The sequence below is a fragment of the Cryptomeria japonica genome, chromosome 7, assembly GCF_030272615.1.
Source record: "Cryptomeria japonica chromosome 7, Sugi_1.0, whole genome shotgun sequence".
NCBI lineage: Eukaryota > Viridiplantae > Streptophyta > Pinopsida > Cupressales > Cupressaceae > Cryptomeria > Cryptomeria japonica.
In genome coordinates, this window is record NC_081411.1 from 628,922,356 (window position 1) to 628,949,972 (window position 27,617).

General features: G+C 37.0%; 1 protein-coding gene across 1 annotated transcript; it reads right to left on the reverse strand.

The window, feature by feature from the left end:
* Nucleotides 1-24,523: 24,523 nt before the first annotated feature.
* LOC131032624 (L-type lectin-domain containing receptor kinase SIT2) lies at nucleotides 24,524-27,143 on the reverse strand. Its single transcript, XM_057963640.2, has 2 exons — nucleotides 27,045-27,143; nucleotides 24,524-26,872 (listed from the first exon to the last, which is right to left on the reverse strand). The coding sequence occupies exons 1-2, from the start codon at nucleotides 27,068-27,070 to the stop codon at nucleotides 24,904-24,906; spliced, it is 1,995 nt and encodes a 664-aa protein (XP_057819623.1). The 5' UTR covers nucleotides 27,071-27,143; the 3' UTR covers nucleotides 24,524-24,903.
* Between the last annotated feature and the right edge of the window lie 474 nt (nucleotides 27,144-27,617).

Below are 27,617 nucleotides of genomic sequence, written 5' to 3' on the forward strand. Positions count from 1 at the left end.
CCAGAGGCAAAGGCCTCCACAGAGTCAGCAGGGCACGAAGCCCAAGCAGTGGCAGTCACAGGGTCAAAGGCGAGATCAGAGATCTCAGGGTCCATACACACCTCCGGTGGGGACTCAGTAGTCCTCTAGAGGTGGGTACAGTGGTTCTAGTAGAACAGGGGGACAGTCTTTCTCCAGACCACAGGGAGTGCAGTTTCAGGCATGTGGCGCTTGCTTCACATGTGGAGCCATGGGACACATGGTGAGAGAGTGTCCTCAGGGTCAGATGGCAGGGAATCAGAGGATGGCAGCATCAGAGCCGACAGTTGGGGATATGGGCAAGTCCCATAGGGTCTTCGCAGCGGTTGACAACTGCCAGGCAGAGCATCAGGCCATGGTTATTGAGGTAGCAGGTATGATCAGAGGTGGCAGTGTATCTATATTATTTGATTCAGGAGCTATTGATTCTTTTATATCTCCATTGGTTGTGGAGCGTTGCGGGCTAGTGGCAATTAGGCAAGAGGTTAGTTGGGAAGTGGAATTAGCTTCAGGGGCTAGAGTGTCAGTGGAATTAGAGGTTAAGGGATGTTAGCTTCAGATTGGTAATACCACCACCTTAGTAGACCTTAGAGTTACACCACTTGGATCATATGGCGTCGTACTTGGCATGGATTGGCTTTATGCCCACAGAGCCAAGATGGATTGTCGCCTGAAAATGATCGAATGTGAGGATGATCATGGCTCTCCTATAGTGATCACTGGAATTCAAAGACCCGTGTCTCTTCATATGATCTCTACCATGCAGCTTAAGTGGAGCATGCGAAAGGGATGTCAGTTGTTTGCCATCACCATTAGTGATAGAGAAGAAGAAGAGGAAAAAGAACCATCTATTGACGACCATCCCATCCTTAAGGAATTCTCAGATGTATTTCCTTCAGAGTTATCTGGTATGCCGCCCCGTAGAGAGATTGATTTTCATATAGACCTTGTTCCAGGAGCCGAACCAATTTCAAGAGCACCATATAGGATGACCACAAATGAGTTTAATGAGCTCAAGATTCAGCTTGAGGAACTCCTAGAGAAGGGCCATATTCGCCCTAGTGTATCCCCTTGGGGTGCACCAATCATCTTCGTGAAGAAGAAGGATGGATCTCTCTGATTATGCATGGACTACTATCAGTTGAACAAAGTAACTATCAAGAATTGATATCCATTGCCCAGGATCGACAATTTATTTGACCAACTTCAAGGTGCCAAAGTGTTTTCCAAGATTGATCTAAAGTCATGGTAACATCAGTTGAGGATAGTGGAAAGTGATATCCACAAGACCGCATTTCGCACTAGATATGGCCACTATGAGTTCACCGTGGTCCCTTTCGGTCTTACGAATGCCCCAGCAGTTTTTATGAGTCTCATGAATGGAGTATTCCATACATTTCTTGACCGTTTTGTGATTGTGTTTCTCGACGACATTTTGATATATTCACGGAATGAGGAGGAACATGAGGAACACTTGAGACAGGTTTTGCAGTGTTTGAGGGAGAATCAGTTGTATGGCAGTTTGTCGAAGTGTGCTTTTGTTAGAACAGAGATCAAGTACCTTGGTCATGTTATATTCGGTGATGGGATCTCAGTAGACCCATCAAAGATCAGAGCTATTATGGATTGGCCAGCACCTACCAGTGTGATAGAGGTCAGAAGCTTCATGGGCTTAGCAGGTTATTACTGACGTTTTGTTGAGGGATTCTCTAGAGTTGCTCATCCTATCATGTCTCTTCAGCACAAAGGGAAGAAGTTTGAGTGGACGGAGAAGTGTGAGAAGGCCTTTCAGGAACTTAAAAAGGCACTTACTACCGCACCTATCCTTGTAGTACCAGATCCTTCAGCTGATTTCATGGTTTGCACAGATGCTTCCCTAGAGGGTTTAGGAGCAGTACTTATGCAGAATGGCAGAGCTATAGCTTTTGAGTCTAGGAAACTCAAGACTCACGAGCTTAATTACCCTACTCATGACCTTGAGCTTGCAGCCGTAGTGCATGCACTTGTGAGATGGAGACATTTCCTTTTGGGTCATCACTTTGAGTTGCACTCAGACCATCAGAACCTTCAGTACATATTTACTCAGCTAAATCTTAATGCACATCAGAGGAGATGGATGGAATTCTTGTGTGAGCATGATTTTGACGTTCACTACATCAAAGGGAAAGAAAATGTAGTTGCAGATGCTTTGAGTAGGAGACGTCATGAGGTATACACCATGTCTATGAGCACGGATTTGAGAGATAGGATCATGCAGCGATTGCCAGAGGACAGATGGTATTTAGAGGTTTGCCAGGCTATTCGATCTCAGGAAACCGTAGAAGGGAAATATGTGGATTACTCCTTAGAGTCTGATGGTTTATTACGCCATAGAGGACACATCTATGTACCTTCTTCCGGGGGATTGTGGGAGTTCATTATCACAGAGGCTCATAGAGCTCCTTATGCAGCGCATCCCGGAGTCAAGAAGTTGCATGCAGACTTGAGAGAACTATACCATTGGCCAGGAATGTGACAGCTTATTGTCGAGTTGGTAGCCCGATGCCTTGAGTGCCAGAGAGTCAAGGCGGAGCACCGCCATCCAGGTGGGTTGCTCCAATCTCATGCTATACCAGAGTGGAAGTGGGATACTATATCCATGGATTTCATCATTGGTCTCCCTATGTCATCTCATCGCCATGATGCCATCTTGGTGACGGTTGACAAGTTGACCAAAGTGGCTCACTTTTCACCAGTTCGTACCACCTTCACAGCACCAGCAGTAGCACAGGTGTTTCTGCGAGACATTGTTAGACTTCATGGTGTTCCACATAAGATCATTTCCGATAGGGATTCCCTCTCCACTTCTTCCTTTTGGAAGGCATTACAGGCAGCTATGGGTACCAAGCTCAATTTCAGTACAGCCTATCATCTAGAGATGGATGGCCAAACAGAGAGAGTTAATCAGGTGTTAGAGGATATGCTTCGCATGTATGTCATGGATCACCAGACCAGATGGGAAGAGTATCTTCCCTTAGTGGAGTTTGCTTATAACAATGGGCATCACACGTCCTTGGGGATGCCACCCTATCAGGCATTATCTGGCAGGCTTTGTAGGACACCATTGAGTTGGGACCGCATAGAGGATAGAGTTGCTATTGGTCCAGAGATAGTTCGGGATATGGAGCAGTAGGTGGATTTGATTAGGCAGCGTCTTAGAGAGGCACAGGATAGACAGAAGAAATATGCAGATGCAAAGAGGGTTGATCGTAGCTACTCAGTTGGGGACAGAGTCTTCTTGAGAGTGCGACCGCATAAGAGTCCAATCCATTATGGAAAGGGTTCTAAGCTCGCACCTCGATTTGTAGGACCATTTGAGATCCTTGAGAGGATAGGGCCAGTTGCCTACTGCCTAGCATTGCCACCTAACCTGTCACGCATCCATGATGTGTTTCATGTTTCAGTTTTGAGGAAGTATATCTATGATGAGTCTCATATTCTAGATTGGGATGCCTTGCAGGTGGAGTCGGACGGGCAGCTAGCTTTGGAGCCCATTCCCATTTTGGCACGCCGGACGCTGAGCCTTCGAGGGCGAGCGCTGGACCAGGTTAGGGTCCAGTGGGATTGCTATGATAAGGTCACAGCCTCATGGGAGGATGCAGCACGTATGAGATCACAGTACCCCCACCTTTTTAATGAACTCCAGGAGGAAGTTCATGCCTAGAGGGGGAGGGTGTGAGGCCCTACCCCGACTCAGTTTGACATTTTCAGTTATTTGCATATTGAAACTATTATGGATGCTTTATTTTATGCTTTATGGACTTAAAACTTATATGATTCCATGATTTGGATCACACTGACATATGTTGATGCTTTATTTTATGCATGATGATTATGAAACTTTAGATATGTTACTAGAATAGAATTACATTGTGATGGTGAGTGTCATTATTGGAAATTTGCAGGATTTCATTTTGACGATAAAAAAATGATGCTTATTTATGAATGGTTCAATTTTGGAAAATTATGTTAATTGCTTATGTGAAATCGAATTTAAACGAATGAGATATTGAATTATTGTTGCCAAATGTATGAGTGTTTGATGTGTAATGAAATCCATGCATTTGATTATGTATAATTGTGATGATTTGGAATTACTAATGTGTTAATTGAGATGCGCAGGAAAATTATCCATGTGACCATGGAATTTATATGGAGAACCAAGCCTAGACCAATGTACATTTGTGTGTGGGAGAAAAAGTGACACTAAGAAAACAGGCCCTAATCTCACTTTCAAGCACACATTTGTGGAATACGAAAGAGCCTAGAGGTATCACACAATTGGCTACTTCTTTTTGTGAAAGAGAGAGCCATGGGCTACCTATTAGGATTTCTATTCCTTTGTTGTAATTGAAAGATGAAATGATGCAAGTTCAATCCCTAACCCCAAAGTGTAAGTATGAACTAATGACAAGATTGCAGAATTGAACTGAAATAATGAAAAGCTGTAAACACAAGGACAAGACAAGAATGCAAATGCGTACCCAGAGTTAAAATCTAACTGAAAATGTTCGGGACAAGGGTGCGGGCGCCACTGTCCTGATTCTGCACCTGAAACTGCAACTAAAACTACTGTTTTGCACTCTGGAAAACTGTCGAAAATGTTGTCTGTCAGGAGGACCAGGGCACCCAGCGCCCCTGTCCCAGGGACCAGGGCGCCCAGCGCCCCTGTCCTGGTAGGACCAGGGCACCCCACGCCCCTGTCCTGGTCTTTTGCTCTGAAATTGGGTGTGTTGTTTGGTCTCCGTCTGCTTCTTCCGGATCTACAACCTGCGGTGTCGTCCGAGTCCCGAAACCTGCACTTGTATCTGAAAAGGTGTTTGGGTGGCTATATAGGGTTTTGCCTTAGTCAAACCCCCGCTTCGGTGATTTCCACCTCCACGAATAGCCAAGTTGTATTGTAAAATGTATTGTGTGTGCAGACCTAGTGTGTGTGCAAGGTCCTAAAATGCAAGAAAGCAAACTAGAGCAACCTAGAAAGTAAACCCTAATTGCTTGTAAATGATAATGTAAATGCTCTAAATCAAGATGCAAAGTGATCTAAAGCATGAATAAAGGATATATTGAAGCTTATGCAAAGACATGAAAATGACATGAAATCATACCCAACCCTCAAGGGAGGAGTACAAGCCAATCTTCAGTCGGTAATCTCCTATTGTTCTTCAATGTCTCCCAAGCCCTAAATAGATGAATGAAATTGATGGATGCTTGATGGATGGATGTTGAGTGTTGTTGAAGTCTTCAAAGATCTGCTCTTTCGCTGCCTATGAAGTTCCTAGAAACAAAAATCGGATCCTTTCAAATGAAGAAAGAGAGCTCTTATATATGAAACCCTAGGTCGTAATTTCATCTTTTGGCCGACCTAGAGATTGAATATCCCACCAATTTCTTGGGGTTAAGCTTTATTTTATGATTGGATCGCGCTCCTAAAATTTCGAGAAAAATGTCCAGGACCATGTTGCACTCCGGGCGCCATGGTCCTCTCTGGGCGCCATGGTCCCGACAACTTTTCACCAAATTTTCAGGGCCGTCGGATATGATGATTTTAGAGAGAATCCCGAAGTTATAGGTGATTTAGAGATGTTTTGACCCTCGAAATCCAGCCCCCAAGTTCAAAATAGGACCTAATCAGGGTTTTTGATTAAGTGATGTATAGGAGGAATAAAATGAAAAGGGCACACTTTAATGAAAGGGCCCAACTTTATGATATAGGAGATGATAAAATAGAACCTTAGACCTAATTAATTTAATTAATTAAGTGCTAAAGGGGAAATGCAATGGAAGATGCAAAATGCGCCAAGGCGGGTGCTAAACTAGGTGTGAAATTGTACCACCCTAGCAAGTGCGTACAATTTATGACGCTACATTTAGCCCCCACTTTAGTGGTCATATGAACACTACGTGCATATGCAAGCTAAAGTACAGAAAAGTAAACATTATTTGAAAAAGGATATATCCATAAGTCTGTCGAACGAAGCCCCCAGCGGTATCTGCAGTACACAGTTAGGAACCGCACCCTACAAAACCACATGTTAGATCACAAAATCACCTAATGCTTACTAAGGAAGGTGATGAAAATTCGAGGGTAGCTATGTGCCCCCCCCTGTTTCGGCTTGCTAATTTTAGTGAGTTGAAACAGGGTATCATGTTTACCACTTCGAATTGTGAAAGAATATTGATGACAAATGCTCACAAGAAGATTTGATATGAGATCAAAAACTAATGGAGAATCATTTGGTAAGAAAGAGGACTAAATCTCAATTCCAACACAACAAAGAGTGCGAGGATATGAGAGTTCTCTAACACAAGATGAAGGATGTAAATGGAAAAGAGCATGAATACACACATTGGTGATCCATGAGAAGAATAGTGAGAGAGAAAACATGGACTTCTCACCCCTAGATCTTGTCTAGGTGATCCATGTAAGGGAGGAGAGTGAGAAAGTCTAGCCTTATGCCGCTAGTTGCACTCAACCTCGTGCATGTGTGTGTAAGTGAGGTTAGAAGCATCTCATAGGAGTCTATGCCCGAGTATGCTACAACCTGTATATGTATAGTACAAAAGCGTGACATCTCGCTCTAAGAGTCTGTGCTCTGGTTCCGAGAATAATCACCTTGTATAAAAGAAAAATGGAGACATCTCGCTCTAAGAGTCTGTGCTCTGGTTCCGAGAATGACCCACTGCTCAAAAGGTGTAATGTTTATGTCATAAGCAAAGTAGAACAAGGATACCTACCTTCATCACAAAAGAAGATACCCCAAAAATGCAACAATGTCATAGATCCAAGCAAGAGAGTTTTGCACTCATTAAGCAAGGATAAGATAGTTGAAAAAGGGATATCTTGTAGTATGTGTAAAGGAGATCCTTAGAGGAGAAGAGATCTTTGTACAAAAGACACCTATCTCCGAGAGGAATTGTCTTAGACAAATATAACATCTTCTAGAATAAGACAAAGAAGAGAATAAGAATGCAATACTTCCTTCTTTTGTGAGGTGAAAGTGATTCTTAATGAAGGATGATGCTCCTTTTAACCCAATTGGGAGAGTGAATTCATTATGGATGTATTTTACCAAGTGCAAAAGAGGTTGTAGTCAAGGATTTACACCTCTTGTAAGAGAGAATCCTTGAACAAACAACAACAAATGCATACAAGGAATAACATCAAGTAATAAAGTTCACACCATCCACAAAATAGGAAAAAGTGGATCCTTAGATAAAAATAAGGAAAGATCATTGCCTCAATGAGAAGGACTTACACAATCTTCTAGGGAGAGATTTGGACATAAGCAAAAGAAGAGATGTATGAAATCACTCTTGCCCCCATAGGAACAAGAGATAACATAGAAAATTAGGCTATTATGTTGCTTCAAAAATATGATTGCACTTGAAATTGTACCATCATGAATGACAATGAGCCCCCAGTAAATGAGCTACCAATGTCACATAATGATGAGCAACATAATAGCCATTAATGTTATTTAAAGACATGATAGACTGAATGAGGTATTTGAATATGACATGCTAAATGCTCGACTATAAGTGAGATCAAAAACATGTATAAAATGATAAAAATTGAAGAAGAAAAGTCACAAGAAATCTTAGAAGAGGGATGAGTGTAATTTATTAGAGCCTTATCCCTGGAGGAAAGGACTTTATGATGAATAGGAGATAAAGATTCATGAGTGGATTTAGAAATTTGAGGGGATTCATAAAGAGATTTGTTCATTGCCAAGATTTCCTTATGAGGGGAATGAGAGTTGATAGAAGTAGAAGATGATTTAGTTGAAGTGAGATCATCATCACTATTAAATATAGCATTCACATTGAGAGATGGTCTTTTAGATGCTTTGGTGGGCTTAGAAAGATTATATCCAAGTCCAAATGAATATTCATGCATGTTATGTTCTAAAGGAACTTTAATTCCTTGTTCATTTCTGCCACAACCATTTCCACTATAGCCACTCTTAGCCAAAATGTGGAAACCACGACCATAACGATTAGCCATTTCAGAAAGAAAAGGTGGTTTTTCATAAGGCAAAGAATCAAATTCTTCAGAATTAGAGGTGTGAGGAGAAGAAGTTTGAGAAGCAGCCACAAAATTATTGCTCATAGGTTCAAGTAAGACTGATTGATCTCTAGTTTCTTCCTTCTTTTTAACTTTAAGCTCTCTAGGAGGAACCCTATACGCACCTACAAAGGTGGGATTAAAATCAAGAGATCCCCAATCGTCTTCTGCGAGAACCTTCTCAGGATCAAAAGCCTTTTCATGTGTAGATTCAAGTTGAGAAGAATCTTCTTCAGGAACTTCAGACTCATCCAAAGAATTTTGATTATTAGAGGGTGATGATTCATCCATAGGTATCTTGTTTAACGTGTCATCACTGGAAGAGGAAGGCTTAGAAGAACTCCCTTTGGAAGTAGATGTTTGCAAACAAGCCTGAAGATTAGTATCACCTATCAAGGTATATGTCTTATTGTTATAAATAAATTTGACTTGTCTATGCAATGTAGAGGGGACAGCTTGCATACTGCGAATCCAAGGTCTCCCTAATAACAAGTTGTATGTTAGATTTCCTGACATAACATGGATAGGAGTAGGCAAAGTAACAGGTCCCACTGTGATGGGTAAGGTGATAATACCTAATGAAGACTTAGCCACATTAACAAAGCCTCGAATGGGATGAGAGTCAGGCTCAATAAGGGATGTATCCACATTCATCTTATGCAATAGATTAATGCTACATACATTAAGGCCAGAGCCATTATCTACTAGTGTTCGTCTTATAGCCGTGTCATTTATGATAACCACAATCATCAAGGGATCATATTGTTGTTGAATTTCACTAGTAGGCAACTCATCTTGGGAAAACACAATTTGAGCTTTAGGATTCATCACAGAGTTAACTAAAGATGCTATATTACTAGATGTATTCGGTGGAGGAACATTCAAATCTTTCAAGGCATCTTGTAACATTCCATGATGAGCGGAAGAAGTTTGGATCAAATCCCAAAGGGATATCTTAGCAGGGGTAGCTTTAAGTTGTTCTATGAGATCATATTCCTTACCAAGAACTTGTGAAATACGTGGAGCTTGCGGAAGAATTGGTTGAGAAGGAGGAAGTGAAGTTGGGATAACTGGAGGAGGATTAGGTTGCCTATTGTTTCTTGTGTTATAGGTATGAGCAACCGCATGATAACTCTCTCTAGTCAGTTGCTTAGCATACTCATAAGGGCTCTTAGAAGAATAACCTCCTTGCACAGTAATAATAGGTTTCTTAGGAGTGCAAAAAGAATCATTAGCATAACCACCTTGAACCACTAAGATAGGCTTATTTAAAGGTTGAGAATTTTGAGAAGGACAAGCACCTTGGACAGTGAAGAGAGGTTTGTTAGGTGTTTCATTCACATGTATCGAATTGATTGAGGATGGTTTAGAGGAATGAACAAAAGTGTTGGAAGGATTATTGATAGTCTTCTCTTGCATTAAAATTTTATCAATTTTAGGAGAGAGACAAGGGATAGGCATTGATGTTCTAGTAGGAAGAGGAAAGGTCATATCATCCTCTATCATCAAATGACCTACATGGGGAATAAACTCTCTAGGAGAAGGATCAACATTACTCTCTAAAGTCTCATTTTTGAGAGGGAGATCTTTGAAAGAGATGTTAACCATCTTGCTTTGAACTAGGGTATCCTTATGAGTAGAACCAAGTTGAGGAGAGGGAGATGCTTTTTTAGAGGGAGAATAATTGAGATTCAAGGAAGGTGAGAAACTATCAAGGGAATTTTCAATCTTGATTTCATCCCCTTTGGCTAGGGGTAGAGAATAATCTACACCTTCTTCTAATGGTTCATCCCAAATAGTGAAGTTGTTGAAAGGAATGTTTGAAGTATTGTCAATTTCGGGAGAGGAGATAACATTGTTTATTAATTCCTCGTCCTTAGGAGAGAGAGTATCAATAAATGTGTTAAACTCATCCTCTTTCCTCAAAATATGTTCAATATGATCTTTAGGGGAGAGAGAATTAAGGAAATTGATTATTATTTCATCTTCTTTCTCTAAGGGATGCTTATGGGTAAGACAAACTTTAGGAGAAGGGTAAGCATTTATCATTAATTCATCATCTCTAGTGGGAATTTTGTTGGAAAAGGAAATGCCATCACTAGGAAATGTAGGGATAATGTCATCTTCTTGCACAAAAGGATCCTCATGAAGGGAGTGTTTTTTAGGAGGAACATGAACATATTTCTCCAAAGATTCATGCTTAGGAAGGAGATCTTTGAAAGAAGTGTTCATAACCTCTTGTTGCACTAACATGCCCCCATTGGAAGGACCAACTTTAGGAGAAAATAAGTCAATGTTCATCAATACCTTTTCACTTAGAGAAGGTGAAGTAACATTAAGAAAGGTGTTTATGATATCATTCTCTTCCTCTAGGATAGCTAAATAGGAAGGGCACATTTTAGGAGAATTGTCAAGATCACTCTTAAAGTCTTCATCCTTAGAGCATGGGAGAGTCTCAAAGGGATTGGTAGCAACTCTTTTAAGCACTAAAATGTTGTTATAGATGGGGGGAGGTTCTTTAGGAGAAGAAAAAATTGAAACAAGGGAAGCTAACCCATTATCACATCTATGAAATGAATGCATCATGACAACAATTTTCCTCTTTCAAATGATAACACATGCAAAATAGAAGGAAATTTTTAATTTTAACCAATGCAAGCACTTAGAATGTAGATTTAGAAAATGAAATTTATGATTCAAATGAGTTCCTAAATCAGATTTGAAATTATTGATCCCAATTAAGCTATCCACAAGTTCAACTTTAGGGTTTTAGCAAAAATTTCCTCTAAATTTTTGAATCTTGCAAGAAATTAAGACTTGTAAATACAAATTTGAATTTGAAATAGCATAAACACTCAAATTTGAAAACATAAATCAGAATTAGAGAAGATTGGAGTTCACGTTGGGTTCACCAAAATGTGTGGGAGAAAAAGTGACACTAAGCAAACAGGCCCTAATCTCACTTTCAAGCACACATTTGTGGAATACGAAAGAGCCTAGAGGTATCACACAATTGGCTACTTCTTTTTGTGGAAGAGAGAGCCATGGGCTACATATTAGGATTTCTATTCCTTTGTTGTAATTGAAAGATGAAATGATGCAAGTTCAATCCCTAACCCCAAAGAGTAAGTATGAACTAATGACAAGATTGCAGAATTGAACTGAAATAATGAAAAGCTGTAAACACAAGGACAACAAAAGAATGCAACTGCGTACCCGGAGTTAAAATCTGACTGAAAATGTTCGGGACAAGGGCGCGGGCGCCACTATCCTGATTCTGCACCTGAAACTGCACCTGAAACTACTGTTTTGCACTCTGGAAAACTGTCGGAAATGTTGTCTGTCAGGAGGACCAGGGCACCCAGCGCCCCTGTCCCAGGGACCAGGGCACCCAGCGCCCCTGTCTTGGTAGGACCAGGGTGCCCCACGCCCCTGTCCTAGTCTTTTGCTCTGAAATTGGGTGTGTTGTTTGGTCTCCGTCTGCTTCTTCCGGATCTGCAACCTGCGGCGTCGTCCGAGTCCCGAAACCTGCACTTATATCTGAAAAGGTGTTTGGGTGGCTATATAGGGTTTTGCCTTAGTCAAACCCCCGCTTCGATGATTTCCACCTCCATGAATAGCCAAGTTGTATTGTAAAATGTATTGTGTGTGCAGACCTAGTGTGTGTGCAAGGTCCTAAAATGCAAGAAAGCAAACTAGAGCAACCTAGAAAGCAAACCCTAATTGCTTGTAAATGATAATGTAAATGCTCTAAATCAAGATGCAAAGTGATCTAAAGCATGAATAAAGGATATATTGAAGCTTATGCAAAGACATGAAAACAACATGAAATCATACCCAACCCTCAAGGGAGGAGTACAAGCCAATCTTCAGTCGGTAATCTCCTATTGTTCTTCAATGTCTCCCAAGCCCTAAATAGATGAATGAAATTGATGGATGCTTGATGGATGGATGTTGAGTGTTGTTGAAGTCTTCAAAGATCTGCTCTTTCGCTGCCTATGAAGTTCCTGGAAACAAAAATCAGATCCTTTCAAATGAAGAAAGAGAGCTCTTATATATGAAACCCTAGGTCATAATTTCATCTTTTGGCCGACCTAGAGATTGAATCTCCCGCCAATTTCTTGGGGTTAAGCTTTATTTTATGATTGGATCGCGCTCCTAAAATTTTGAGAAAAATGTCCAGGACCATGTTGCACTCCGGGCGCCATGGTCCTCTCCGGGCGCCATGGTCCCGACAACTTTTCACCAAATTTTCAGGGCCGTTGGATATGATGATTTTAGAGAGAATCCCGAAGTTATAGGTGATTTCGAGATGTTTTGACCTCCGAAATCCAGCCCCCAAGTTCAAAATAGGACCTAATCAGGGTTTTTGATTAAGTGATGTATAGGAGGAATAAAATGAAAAGGGCACACTTTAATGAAAGGGCCCAACTTTATGATATAGGAGATGATAAAATAGAACCTTAGACCTAATTAATTTAATTAATTAAGCGCTAAAGGGAAAATGCAATGCAAGATGCAAAATGCGCCAAGGCGGGTGCTAAACTAGGTGTGAAATTGTACTATCCTAGCAAGTGCGTACAATTTACGACGCTACAGTTTGTTAAGCCAGGAGTTGTCTATTTGGAGAGACAACACCCCATTGTAATGTATTTTATTTGTGAAGTGTATGATGCTTGAGTGTTAAAATTAATTTATATGTATATGTGTAATCCTACAAGAGACAAACTCCATGTGTGATTTTTATATTGTATTTTTATTGTGTCACTTGACACATGTGCTGATTAGTGTCATTGATTTTGACTTGTCTCTTGGAGGGAGTTTTGTTTCTACCAAAGCCATTCAAAAACTTGAGTGTGGTCCCAAATTTGCCTTGGGTAGGGAGTCTTGGGAGTGGTCAACTCAAGTTTGACCCGTAGGTAAACTTCAGTTGGGATTCTAAAGGGTTAAATGGACTCTTAGGGTCAGTTTTAAGGCTTTTCCAAAGGTCCAAAGGGTATACCTATGGGTTAGGGGTATTCTGAAACATGTGGCTTCTCCCATGTGACTATTTAGTCACTTCAAAAAGTGGTATTTCCAAGATGAACGAAAATTCAACTTAGAAGGTTCCTCCTAGGATAGACAACCTTCTCTTTTGATGTCAAACTCTGTTCCCCATCTTCTTCCACCTTTTCCCTTTCCAATTTTGGTAATGTGTAAGAGTTTGGGAAGGGCAACCAATGGGAACTCTCACCTCACCCAAGGGGTTGGGAAGTGTGTGAGAGGCCTTCTTAGGCAAGAATTGGAGACTTAGTGAGTAATCACCCACTCTCCATTTTTGGAGATTATGCTTTGATTTGAAAAATTAGTAGGAGAATAGAATTTTTGGAGGAATTGGGAGAAAAGTTTGTGTGGAATTGGGCAGCTCATCCCCAACTAATTTTAGCATACCTATTGGCAGGATAAGGTTGGTTCCTTCTTATCTCCTCTTGTTTATGTTGTATGTGTTAGTTTATGTTGTTTTGTAGAAGAAAAGAGTTGCTTGTAAAGAAAGTGTTTTATGAAGTTTTTGTTGAAGTAAAGAATGTGTAGTTTCATTTCTATGTGTTTTGTTTTGTGTTCTTGTTGTTTTTGGGAGTGTCCAAGATCTCCTACTCTTGGGAGGGTAGGAAGATCTTGGGGTGGAAGGAGTATGAAAGCCTTGGGTGAGAGGCTCTCCTTATGGAGAGTGATCTCAAGGGTGTCCTTTGTGACCCTTGTTGCATAGCCTTGTGTATGCATTTGGGGGTCATAAGGGGAGTAAATATGGCCTTGAGCCTTTTGGGGGGCATAAGGATTGTGGAAGTATTTTGTTGCATTTGTATTGCCATGAGGTGGCTTGTGTTGTATTTGGCTTGCAATCTCCCCATTGGTACTTGGTCCACTTCCACCCATGGAAGAATCATCATGAATGTGGTGAAAGTGTAGCTTGGGATGGGTAAGTTGTATGTTGAGTGTCTTCCTATGTTTGTTGTAGAGTTTGCTTGTTTGTAATCCATCTAGTGCTTGGTTCTCCAAGCTCGGGGGTGGCTTCTAGTAAGCCTAGGCTGGGAGGTGAGCTCTCCATGGTCAAAGATGTGTTTTATTGCAGGTTGCATGGGATGGGAAAAGAAGGATTAAAGAACTATGTTGCTGTTTGGTGTTGCAGAAAAGTGTTTTAAAAAAAAAAAAAAAAAGGGGATAGATTCAATGTTGTAGCTGCATAAAAGAAGAAATGGGAGCATTTGTAGTATTTACTTTCAAGGAAAGAAAGTGTTGTAATACTTTCAAGTTACTATGTAGAGAAAAACATTGTTGGGGTTTCAAACCCATTTGTATTCATGATTATTTGTATCCACACCTGCTAATGAAATGCACATTGTATTATCTACTTGGTAGTTTTGCGAAAAAAAAAAAAGAAAGAAAAGTGTTAGTTGCATTTAAAATCTGCATGTACACTTTAAAAAAAAAGAAGGGAAAAAATATATGCACTTTTGTGTAAACTGAAATAAAATAAAAAAAATATATATATATATAGTTGTTACTCCATATTTCTTTAAGTTAAATAGGTTGCTGCAAATTTAATTAAATCTGTTATTATTTATCTATTCAAGCTGAAATGAATCTTATTCTAGTTAGTCTATTTCCTTATCAAAAAAAAACTTGCATCTAGTTTTAGTTTATTGGACAAAGGAAAACTTATTTCTGTTTTCTACATGTTCATTTAGTTATGTTAATGCTGCTGTAAATAAATGAAGAAATGCATGTTTTCCTCATTATTCAAATATAAATAACCATTAGGAATCCTCCTATATGCACTTTGAAGTTTCAAACGAAAATAGAAGCCTAAATGGATCATAGTTTAAAGAGTAGCAAAAATATAAATATATATACATTTTATCTCCCTGTATGTTATTCTGATATTTTGTTATATAACAGATAAAGAAACAAAAATGTGTTATACTAAATCTATTTTTCACATATATATATATAAATAAACTGGTTCATGCCTTATAAAGAAGTTCATTGCATGTTAATCTGTTAGATAGAAAAAAAGAGAAAATCTAATGATATATACATAAATATATAAATATATAAATATATATATATATATATATATATATATATTTCATGTTGGACTATTAACCCTGCATTTCTATTTAATCTCCTTGTTTAAGTTAAAATATTACTAAACCTCGAAAATAAGATATGAATCAACGTTTTGAGTAACCAAGGGCAAGAACTGTAAGAACCACGGGGGCCGCAACACTTGGGCGGCGGCGGCCGCAGCCTGCGGCACTCGCAGACTACGGGCGGCGACGTCCGCAGCTTGCGGGAGCCGCAGCCTGCGGGCAGCGCCGTCCGCAGCCGGCGGTGCCCTGCGCTGTCGGCTCTCCCCCCCGCTCTGCCTGTCTCCCACTCCCGCGCCACGGCTACCAACAAACGCTCCACTTCCTCCCCTCTTCCTCCCCCTTCCGCCATGTAACAAACACGCAGCAAAAAAAGGGAGGGGTCGGCCCTGCGCGCCGTTTCCTCTCCCCGCCTCCTTTCTTCGACTCGGCCAAGGGCTGAGCTCGGGCCGAGCTCGGGCCGCCGTGTCCGCACCTACACACACACACACACACTCATTAAAAAAAAAAAAAAAAGACTTCACACACACACAGCACATAACAAAAAAAAAAGAGATGATATCAAACTTGCCCTAACCCTAGTTTCGGGTTAGGGCAACACATACACATTGAATTTTAAATAAGTATGTGTATGGTGGGAGAAACATTTTAAAAGGGGTAGCTCATTATATTAGAATAAAAGCCCCACCCCCTCTGTAGGATGTATTTATAAACTTATATATGAACTCCTTCTTTAGAATACATTCTTAGATAAAATATATAAGTGAATATATATATATATATATATATATATATATATATATATATATATATATATATATATATATATATATATATAAAAGTGGATTAATTTTAGTATTTATTTGTAAATAAACTTGTTAGATGTAAAATTAAGTTTTGTGAGTTTTTTTTAAAATATTGGGTAAATGTAGAAGAAATTTTATAAAAAGATTTTAATACTTGGTGGATTAGACTCAATAAAAAAAAGTATAAGCAATATTATTTGTAAGGCCAAGAGGGCCATTTAAGTATAAGATTATAAAGTAATTTTAAATTATGGGGGTTTTATTTTAATAAGGTGTTTTAATAACGAGGATAATTAGACTTAGAAATCCTAGTAGGTTAAGAAAGATAAGATAAATTTTAAAACGTTTAAATTCGAGATTAATCGTTATACTTGAGATTTTAATTATTATTAATGAAGATTAGTATAATCCTTTTGGGAGAAATTTTAGCTCGTAGATGACTTAGTAAACCTTGTCACCCAATTGAGTTTAATTACCCGATTTACACAAATATAGTTAAGACCCAACCCAAAATGCATTATTCTAATTAAGTTAATCATACTTAGTAGAGTATTCAAAAAAAAAAATTATTCCGTTCGTGCCCAAAAATTGGGCATGACATCATCCACCAGCGTGCAGGCGTAGAGTGAACAGACCAAAGTTCGTTGAGGTCCACACCAACGTGACTATTGTTGATGTCGTGAAATTCCAAGTTCCTTAATGTGTCGAACTCGACCGTAAACAGATAATTAGAGGCCTCTCCCATATCTGATAAATCTCTTATCAAGCCAAGGTACGGGCTTGGGAAAAATCCCTCTAGAGATTTGTGGGGTGTCATCATAAACGCTAGTCCAAACCCAAGATGTGAAGGCAAAGAAGGAATAATGCTAAACATAAAAGTTGTGGTGAAAGAGAAAGTAGAATTCAGTAAGCCGCGATCTTTCATACGCACAGGGTGTCTATAGAAAGCTCGGCCCGTACCGAATTGGAATCGACCATTAAGGGAGATCGTCTTGGACTGCACTGAAGCATTCCCATACAATTCGGGTGTCAACACATTGAATTGGGTGAAGATAAAATTTGTGTGGGCTTGGGCAATAAGCGAGGCGAGGAGGAGGAAAAGTAGAAGAACCACGCTCAAGCCTTCCATTGTCGACCTCCAGCTTGACTTCGAACATAATGACCAACAGTATATCGAAATCCAAAAGAAAAACTCGAAATAATTTGTTCAGAAGGAGCCAAAATCGAAATCGAAATACACCCAAGAATGGCAAATAAAATTCGAGTAAACCAAGCCTACAAAATGTTGCAGATTTACCTTTTAGTGTATAGCAAAGTTTTCATTGCTTCGGCGTGTTGTCCCTTCTCACACCTCTTTCATAATATAAGAAAGCGCTCTGGTTTTTCGAATATAAACATACTGCAGAAGACGATGAAAAATCAAACAGCAACGAAATATTCATGTATTCTGAAAGTGTCCACGCGTTCCAAGGTAAACCTGAGCCCCTGTACCCGTGTACAATAAGTTCAGGGCTCCCTCTCCAGGAAAAAGATAGAAAGGTTTCAAACGGAGCTAGATTTTGACATAAAGTTGAGCACCTAGTTTGTAGTTATTGTTTATATTGTTAAATTACTTAAATTTTTGTTAATTTTTCTTCAAATATTAATAAATACTAGATACATTAAAAATTTAAATATATATTAATATTATTAGATTCAAGAAATTTTTCATATATTCTTCAAATGAAAATTTTCTAAATCAAATTTATCATCTATTAAAGTAAGAAGATGGGAAGGAAAAAATGAAAAAGTAACTACATGCAAAAGCTCCTTTCCATACCTAAACAATGAAAAGAAGAAAACAACCCCTAAAACAATTTAATGTCAAGGTGAAACTTGTCAACTTCACATCCCATCTTTCTTAAGCATTCTTTTCTTCTTAATGAGTTGCGGAAATTGAGAGGTTTTTCATCTCAATAAATTTCTATTGTCCACCCAAATGGTAGAGTCATAAGAGGGGGTTATCCATCTTAAACCAACCTCAACAAACTTTGATGGTGAAATGGGATGATGACATGCCACCCATTTCATCTCTCAACTCTTAATTTCCATCACCAAATTTAAATGTCATTAAAAAGGGCTTACAACTCAACCATGGCTTAAATAAAAAGTTTCAAAGTATGTCTAACACTTAGGTACATAACTAATTTCCTTGAAACCACATGAATAATACAAAACTAAGCAATTTGAATATTTTTTTAATCTCAATTAAAAATATGCATAAAAAATGAACAAGAACTAAGAATCTCCCATCCAAACATTGAATTGAAATAAAATTAACTCCAAAATTTTAAGAGGCAATAAAATCACAACGCATGAATTCATCCTAACACATCACATCACAATTTAGAACTTCAAGAATTTAACTCAATGGAGTTTTGATGGATCTCCCTTCTCTCCCATTAGCACTACCCTTGCACAATACACACCACAATACTATATTCAAAATATTAGCCTAGGTAAGACATCTAACAATCACTTTGTTAATCAGTCTTACTAGAATCAATTTCATAAATTAATAGATAACAATTACTCCATCTACTTTAACAATTCATTTGATTCAATTGATTAATTTAAGAGAAAAAATAGTTAATTAATCATAAATGATAAATGTAATTAATTATGTAAAGATTTATTTAATTAACTTATGAAAAAGTTAAGATGAATAATTGATAGTAAATTCAAAGTTTCTACTATTTTTAATTCTAAAAGGAATTTAAAAGAGAAAAAGATATTGAAATGTATCAACTTGTCTAATTGTAAGCCTTGCTTATGTCTGGATATTATAGCAAATAAGTCGCAAATATGTGCACCTTCTTGGATATCCCTACCAACACACATCAATATTTGGATCATTTGTATCTATTAGACTATAGCAGGTAGGTCTATTGAGTTAGTTAAACATAAATTTTGGGTGGTCCTATGCAGTGAGCGATATGGGAAGGAGGAGCAAGATTCCAAGAATGACAAGAATGGTTAGACTCTAAATTAAAATATTTTTGAAATTAAGATGAATAGTCTTTTTCACCAAAAATTATCCTTAATTAGATGGGGAATTCTTTTCAACCTTAAGATGAAGTCAAATACCTATGTCAACAAAATTTATAATTGTAGTGGGAAGCAGATTACATTAGGTCAAATTTGACAAGGAGAGGAGTTTAATGTGTTGAGAGAAGGAAATTTTAATAGGTATACCAAAAGTCAAGTGAAGTAAATGATTTTAACAAGTCGAAGTGAAAATAAACAATTCGGAAATAGAAACAAAACTAAATATTTATGTTAGGATAATTAAACAATTTTGGAATCTAAATTTTGTTTGTTCTATTTTTAAAATGTTGTTTTATACCTATAGAATTGGATATTAGAATTATTAAATAAAAATAATGTGTATAAATAAAATATATTAGAAAAGGTCAGAAAATAAATTTCTATTAATTTTTAATTGGTTAGAAAATATTTTTATTTAATTATTTAAGTGGACTTATGTAGTGAGTGACGTTGGGAGGATGAGAAAGATACCAAGAATGACAATAATGGTTAGATATATTCTATCTAAATCAAGATGATTAATCTTTTCCACTCAAAATTGTGCTTAATTAGACAAGGAATACTTTTTCAGTCACATGAAGTTGTTTAGATGTAAGTCAACAACATTTTTTGTTGTAATAGGAAGTAGATAACATTAGTTCAAATCTAGTAAGGAAAGTACTTTAAAGTGTGGTGAGGAGAAGATTTTAAAAGTTATATCAAAAGTCAAGTCAAGTAAATGGTTTTAACTAGTTAAATTAAAAATGAGCTATTTGGAAATAAAAGAGGAACTGGATATTCAAATTAGGACAAATAAATACTTTTCAAACCTAAATTTTTTGTGTTGTACTTTTCAAATGTTCTTTTATAACTATAGAATTTATTACAAAAGTATTATTTTTAGATTCATATATTTAGAAAAGCTTGGAAAATAAATTCTATTAATTTTTTATTAGTTATTAAATTTATTTTTATTTATTTAAATTTTACAATATTTTTTAATTTAGATTGGTTGTTATGTAATTGAAGTCATAATATAATATATTTAACTTTTTGTTGATAATGTCATAATGTATTGACTTTATGATGCAAAAAAATTACTCCAAAGTCAAAATGTAAAATATTTTTAAAATTGGTCTTTCTATCATCAATTTAGCATGTTTAGTTCTATCAATATACCTAATGTAATAAAAGTTTCAAGTGTAGTTTAACGAATGTCAATTTATTATTCCATTGACATATCTTATGATTCCATTTTTTCTTGTAGATGTATACAACTTGAAATTTCCATGGATCAAGATTAAAATTACAACATACATCATATGAATTCTTATAGTTAAAAAATACATCAGATTTCTAATTAGTCTTTTATATCATCCCTTCTATTAGTTTTTCCCATTTTTTGTCCTATTATAATGGATGCTCCTATTGATTTATGTGCATCATTCATAATCTCTTTGAGACTTCACTTATATATTTAATTTAATGTATAAAATATCATTATTTTTGTAACTAATGTTGTTTTAAATGTTTGTATTACTATATATAATAATTTATTTTTCCTCCTCATAATAGAAAATGATTAGTACGACATATATAATATTTCTCATATCATCTAAGGAATTACTATATTTCAAATTTGAATCAATTAATTAAATATAGTGGACATCTAGTTTAGGAAAAACATAAATAAAAGTTTGGTATTAGAATTGATTATTCCCAAACATTAATTAATGGGAAAGAGAGATAAATAAAATTTTGACAATTATTTATGTTTTAAAAACAAGTGAATGATACAAGATTGTTGCTCATCTTTTATTTTTATTTTTAGTTTTAACTGATAATTGGTTAAACTAATAAAAGACTATATATGCATAAGTGGAAAATGACTAAACATAAATGTTGGGTTGTCTTATTCAGTGAGTGATGTGGAAAGCAGGAGCAAGATTTCAAGAATGAAAATATTGGTTAGACTCTAAATTAATATATTCTAGAAATCAAGATGAATTTAGTCTTTTCCACCCAAAACAATCCTTTGTTAGATAAGGAATACTTTTCATCCCTAAAATGAAGTCAAAGATTTAAGTCAACAAGATTTATTATTGTAATGGGAAGTAGATGATGTTATATCAAATCTGATAAGGAAATGAGTTTAATGTTTGGGGAGGGGGATATTTTAATAGATTTATCAAAAGTCAAGTGAAATAAATGATTTTAACTAGTCAAATTGAAAATGAACTATTTGGAAGTAGAAAAGAGACTAAATATTTACGTCAGGATGAATAAATACTTTTGGAATCTAAATTTTGTGTGTTCTATTTTTGAAATGTTCTTTATACCTATAGAATTTTTTATGAGAAATATTAAATGAAAAATATGTATATAAATAAAATATTCTAGATACATATACTTATAACAGTTTAGAAAGTAAATAACATAGTAATCCTTAGGTTGAGGCATCATAAACCCTTCATCAACATTCTCCAATATGTTCTCTAGTTCTCTAAGGTAGTATTTGTTTATCAGCTTCCACAAACCAAAGTCCAACAATTTCCACAAACGTAACAAATATATCAGTATTTAACTTATAAGGGTGCTCCATCTTAAAAAAATTATCCCCTAGAATTCTTTGCACTGCATGAGTGATCATTAAATGCCTAGAGTTCAAAACCTATTCAATCTCTTCTCCAAGATGTCGCCAAGGCATGACATTTGTCAGTTCCTGCAACACAAACTTATAGGTTTATCCATGGTTGCCATTCAAATTTTTAGAAAATATTAACAATGAAAAGAAAAATGGTTTCTAAATACTCCCCTCACCTCTTGACCTAATAAATCATTTCTCTTTCTAAAAAAATTGTTGATAATCACTTTTGTACCTTTGAACTCTTTGAAAACTAATATACTTGTAGAAAAAGCATCCAAATCCTCCAAGAATTCCATTTCACATGACCATATATCATAAATTGTCTAGCATAGTGTGTTGGCCAGTGCAATGTTCAACATGTCATCGTCCTTCAATTTATTACTGCATCCACCCTATCTTCTTTAGATGCAGCCATCACCCACAATGAATGTCACACTAAATACTCATCACCTCATCCTACCCAATTGGTAGTAGTACGTCATTTTGCAATCATCTAATTCTCAAATCACCTATCATCACATCCACCTTAGCAGCCACATGAACCAACCATTGATCTTTCCTCACTTATCTATCATTCCTCTCCATCTTAGCTATCTTATTTGCTAACTCACCTACCTCCCCATTCCCCTCCTAATAAACATGGGTGAATTTGGACTCTACAAACTTTCTTTTGGTCTCTTGTATTGGCCTTAGCCATCTATCTACTCTCTAATTAAGGATAGAGTTTTATCAAATAGCACTGATTGTAATTAGGGAATCCCCTCCAAGTGAATTATGGCTAATCTAACCTCTAATACATGCTTCAAACCAACTAGATCAACTCTAAAATCTACAAAATTATTTGTTGTCACCCACAAGTGCTTTTCTTTCTCACAAATAACGCTACCCATATGGTCTCTAACCACACAACCCACCTTGCTTGGCCATGGTTACCTCTTGAATCTCTATAAAAATTCACCTTAATCTATCCTTATGTGAATCCCATTTCACATTCTCCTGGGGGTTGGGAGGAAGATTATTCTTCCTAACACATTAATGGGGGAATTTTCGTTTGATACATTAAATGAAATTGAGATGCAAAAATAAAAATAACTGAACTAAATAAATGTGTCTAAATTGTATCTTCATGAAACAAGAGAAAAGAGTTTTATGATTCTATATCACTAATCCATTATCCCCTAAACTAAATGTTAATTTCACACATACTAAAAGAAACAACTACTCATAGAAACTATCAATGGATATACTATGCCAAAATACACACACACACACACACACACTTTCACTTTCATAGTGCTATATTATTACACAATAGATAGTTTATCTTAATAAAATACTAAAATTAATTAAATAATATAATTTATCTTAATTACTTTATTTGAATAGGGAAAAATTAGAGAGTAGTTTCAAGCAACTAATATAGTTGGGGTATACTAATACATTTATCATGGTAATTTTAAACACCTATTCAAAGCGAGAATGAAAAAAAAGGTGTGAAATATTACATTTCATTTTGACGTCCTTATGTGCATGAATATAGAGTCCAAATGTGGCTATTTTAAAGATACATAAGACCAATTTTAATATATGATTACAAAGAAGCTACAATGCAAGTTCGATGGATTTTAGGGAAATAACTAGTTTGATTTAGAGAGAAGAGTGAGTCTAATACTAGGAATATTATAGTGTAATGCTCTACCAAAATGTTGTTGTAACTACTTTTTTCAAAGGAAGAGAGAAATATAACTATTTTCCACTTTAAATTGATTTATCTCATAGTTGCATTTCTAGGTTAAATCATCTATTAATTATGATTTGGATCAATATTTATACTTTCATTTTCAATTATAGAAAATTTAACTTTTTAAAACTATTTATCAATTATCACATATAAACAATTGATAAAATAATTAGGGATATTTTATTTTCTTCATGTTATATTATGTTTTGATGAAGGAACTCTTGAACTCTATGAAAGCTCTTAGAAACCTTCAAATAATACAACCTTCACAATATCATATTACAAAATTCATATCCAACATTTTTGGATGTTGGTGGTTGTAAACATCTGCAATGGAAGCCTTATGACATCTCACACCCTATATCTACTATCTCTATGTAGATGATTATCTAAATACATAGAAAATATAGGGTGGGATAAGGGCAAAAGGGATATGTTTTTAATTAATTAATTGGGCACTGATAAAAAAACTCAATAGACGGGTTTCTAAATTATGGTGAAATAATTCATAAAGGAATGTTGGGAAGCCTATCGTATGACTAAAAAAATTGCTTATACTCCACCTAGTATGTTCCCAATTACTCCAATGTACATATAGTTTAAGTAAGAAAATGTAGACATCTCTAAATTTCTTCCTTACCAAGAAACCACAAATGTTGAGCACATATTCAAAATATTTAAACAAAAATATTTATTAAAGTAATGTAGTTTCCAAAGTCCATAAAGATTTGCAGTACATTTCTAAATTACATCATGTGTATATTTTTGTCATCATTGTTTTGGATTCATCACGTTGATAATTAAAGAATAGAGTTAATTCTCATATTTATGAAAGATCATGTAATATGATCCAAAATATTGGTGACAAAAATATATACAAAATATAATCCAAAAGTCACATTAATACAAAAGTATACAAAAAATATAATCTAAAAATGTACTGCAAAAAAATATATATTTATATTAAAAAAATAAATATCCTCGAGTCGAGAGAGAAGTATGCACATTACATCCTGAAGAAGTAGACTTGCCGGTCTCTTGCAAAGCCAATGATATAACTGAACATGAACCATTGTTGATTTGCTAATTTTTGGATTACAACGAGAAATTATGACATCATCTACAAAACCTACGATTTCTCTCCCATTAAAAAATATATATTTATGCAGTAGTTACATATTGCATCCAAATATAATACAATCACCAATGTCCGTTAGTGTAAAACCCAAGGTGAATCTCTAACAAGAAGATTATTGAGACACTAATAAGAAGGTTATAGCAGAAACAGAACACCATACAAAGATCCATCTTATACACATTGACATAATCAGAAAACGAGGTTGATCTGACTTCGCAGAGACTATCGTGCGTTCAAAGACTTGGAAATGGAAGCGTCACTGCAGTGAATCTGGAAGAGACTTCGAAGCACTGCTTGTTGATCTCAACTCCAAATTGAAAGGGGCATCAGAAACTTGATTTGGAGCTTCTTCTTCAAGTATTTGCAGAACTTGTCTCATTCCAAGCCTACCTTCTGGCTGACGATTAGAACAGAGCAGCCCCAATTTGAGCACTCTCTCCATCTCACCTTCAACATATTGCCCACCAAGATTCGGGTCTGCTGCATCCATGAGACTGCCATTGACATGAAGCTCTCTTACCCACTTCACCATAATTACTTCGGCAGGTTGGAGAGAGGGATCGACAGGTCTCCTTCCGCATGCAACCTCCAACATTAAAATACCAAAGCTGAACACATCTGTGGCAGGGCTGGCCTTTCCTGTATGTACAAGCTCCGGTGCGATGTACCCCAGCGTTCCAACCACACGAGTAGTGTGTGAGTTTTTGTTGCGCTCGTACAGACGGGCAAGTCCAAAATCCCCTAACTTCCCATTAAGCTCCGAATCTAGCAAAACATTACTGGACTTAATGTCTCTGTGCACTATGCATTGCTCCCACTCTTCGTGAAGATACAACAAAACTGCAGCGACATCTCTGAGGACTCTGTACCTGTGACTCCATTCAAGAACCTTCTTTGGGTTTCCAAATATCATCTTGTCCAGGCTCCCATTTGGCATGTAGTTATAAACTATGAATAGCTGCTTTCCCCGCCTGCAGAAGCCTCTGATCTGCACAAGATTTCGATGTTGAAGGCGACCAAGACTAGAGATTTCAGCTATATATTCCTTCACCCCATCATCGGTTTCTCTACGGATACATTTCACAGCTACTTGGAGGCCGTTTGCGGGAAGGACTCCTCTGTACACCCGACCGAAGCCTCCGGATCCCAAAAGCCGTTCGTCTCGGAAGCCCTTGGTTGCAATATGTAGGTCTTTGTACTTAAACCTGTGAGGCCAGTACTCCGTCTCCCATTCTTCGATAAGATCTATGTACTGGTTTCTTTTCAACCACACAAGTGATCCTGCCACCACCAGGACGATGAGGACGATGCAAGCTGTGCTAATACCAGCTATCATTTTGGAGTTTGAGCTCTTGGATTTTCTGTGTATAAATGATGGAAGATTAGATATATTCAGGGGCTTAGCGGTTCCGTTTGTAGTAAAGCTCCAGGCCAGGATGTAATTCTCTTCAGAAAGGATTCTCGTAGCTGCTGAGAAACCAACGTACATTTCTTCTTCTAGAATGTTGGATAGGGACATATTTTTCATATACAACAGTGGTTTCTGTGGACGATCTAGACCAGCCTCCGCAATGGTGACTTTGAGCTCCTTATGAATATTGTCATAATCAACCCAAGCTTGAATATTCTGTCTGCTTTTGAGATCCAATTCCTGGAATCGGCTGCTGTTAATCCAGTAGCCCGCAGCCTTAGAGTCTACAGATATGAGGTCGTCGAGATCCACACCAACGTGATTGTTGTTGATGTCCTGAAATTCCAAGTTCTTTGATGTGTCGAACTCGACTGCGAACAGATGATTAGAGGCCTCTCCCATAGTTGATAAATTGCTAATCAGGCCAAGATATGGACCTGGTAGGAATCCCTCTATAGATCTGTGGGGCGTCATCATAAACGCCAGTCCAAACCCAGAGTCTAAAGCTGAAGAAGGATCAATGCTAAACACAAAAGTTGTGCTGAAAGAGAAAGTAGAATTCAGAGAGCCGCGATCTTTCATGCGCACAGGATGTCGATAGAAAGCTCGGCCCACACTGAATTGGAATCGACCATTCAGGGAGATGGCCTTCGACTGCACTGAAGCATTCCCATACAATTCAAGGGTCGACACATTGAATTGGTTGAATATAAAATTTGTGTGGGCTTGGCCAATAAGTGAGACGGGGGGGAGTAAAAGTAGAAGAACTAGGCTTAAGCCTTCCACTGTCGAGCATTGGTTTGACTTCGATATCCTGTTTGAACACAATGAGCAACAATATATCAAAATCCAAAAGAAAAACTCAAAGCAGATGGACAACAGGTTGAAATAAATCTTTCTGTAGGAGCCAAGGTTGAAATAGAAACACAGCTGAGAATGGGAAAATAAATTTAAAAAAACCGAGCTTAGAAATGGTGGAGATTTACCTTTTAGCGTATAACAAAGTTTCCATTGCTTCTGCGTGTTATCCCTTCTCACGCCTTTAGCATAATATAAGAAAGCTCAATAAGTTAAAAGGCTACCTTTCCACGAAAGGATGAAAATGGTTTCAGCGGAGCTTGATTATAACATAAAGTTGAGCAACTAGTTAGTACTTATTGGTTACAATATTAAATTAATTAATTTTTTTTTAATAATTTTTTCAAATATTAATAAATATCAGATTATGATATTGCTATTAGGGTTCAACTGTGTAGTTTTTGAGTCAAACCCATTGACCTATGTTTCATGAGTAGTGGTTCACAAGAACCCATCTCTCATGAGAATGAATGGTCCACTTAGCACTCATTGCATCTAGGTGATGCTCACAGGGGTGAAGCACTGGGACTTCCCGGGAGGTCACCCACCCCAGTACTACTCCAGCTCAAGCATGCTTAACCACGAAGTTCCCTCCAAGGTTAAACCCACTTAGCTTGCAACTCCATTTGCAAAACCATCAGCAAGTGTTGTGCCTTATGAACCATTCATTATAGAGCCCCTTTAGCTCATCAATTGATAAG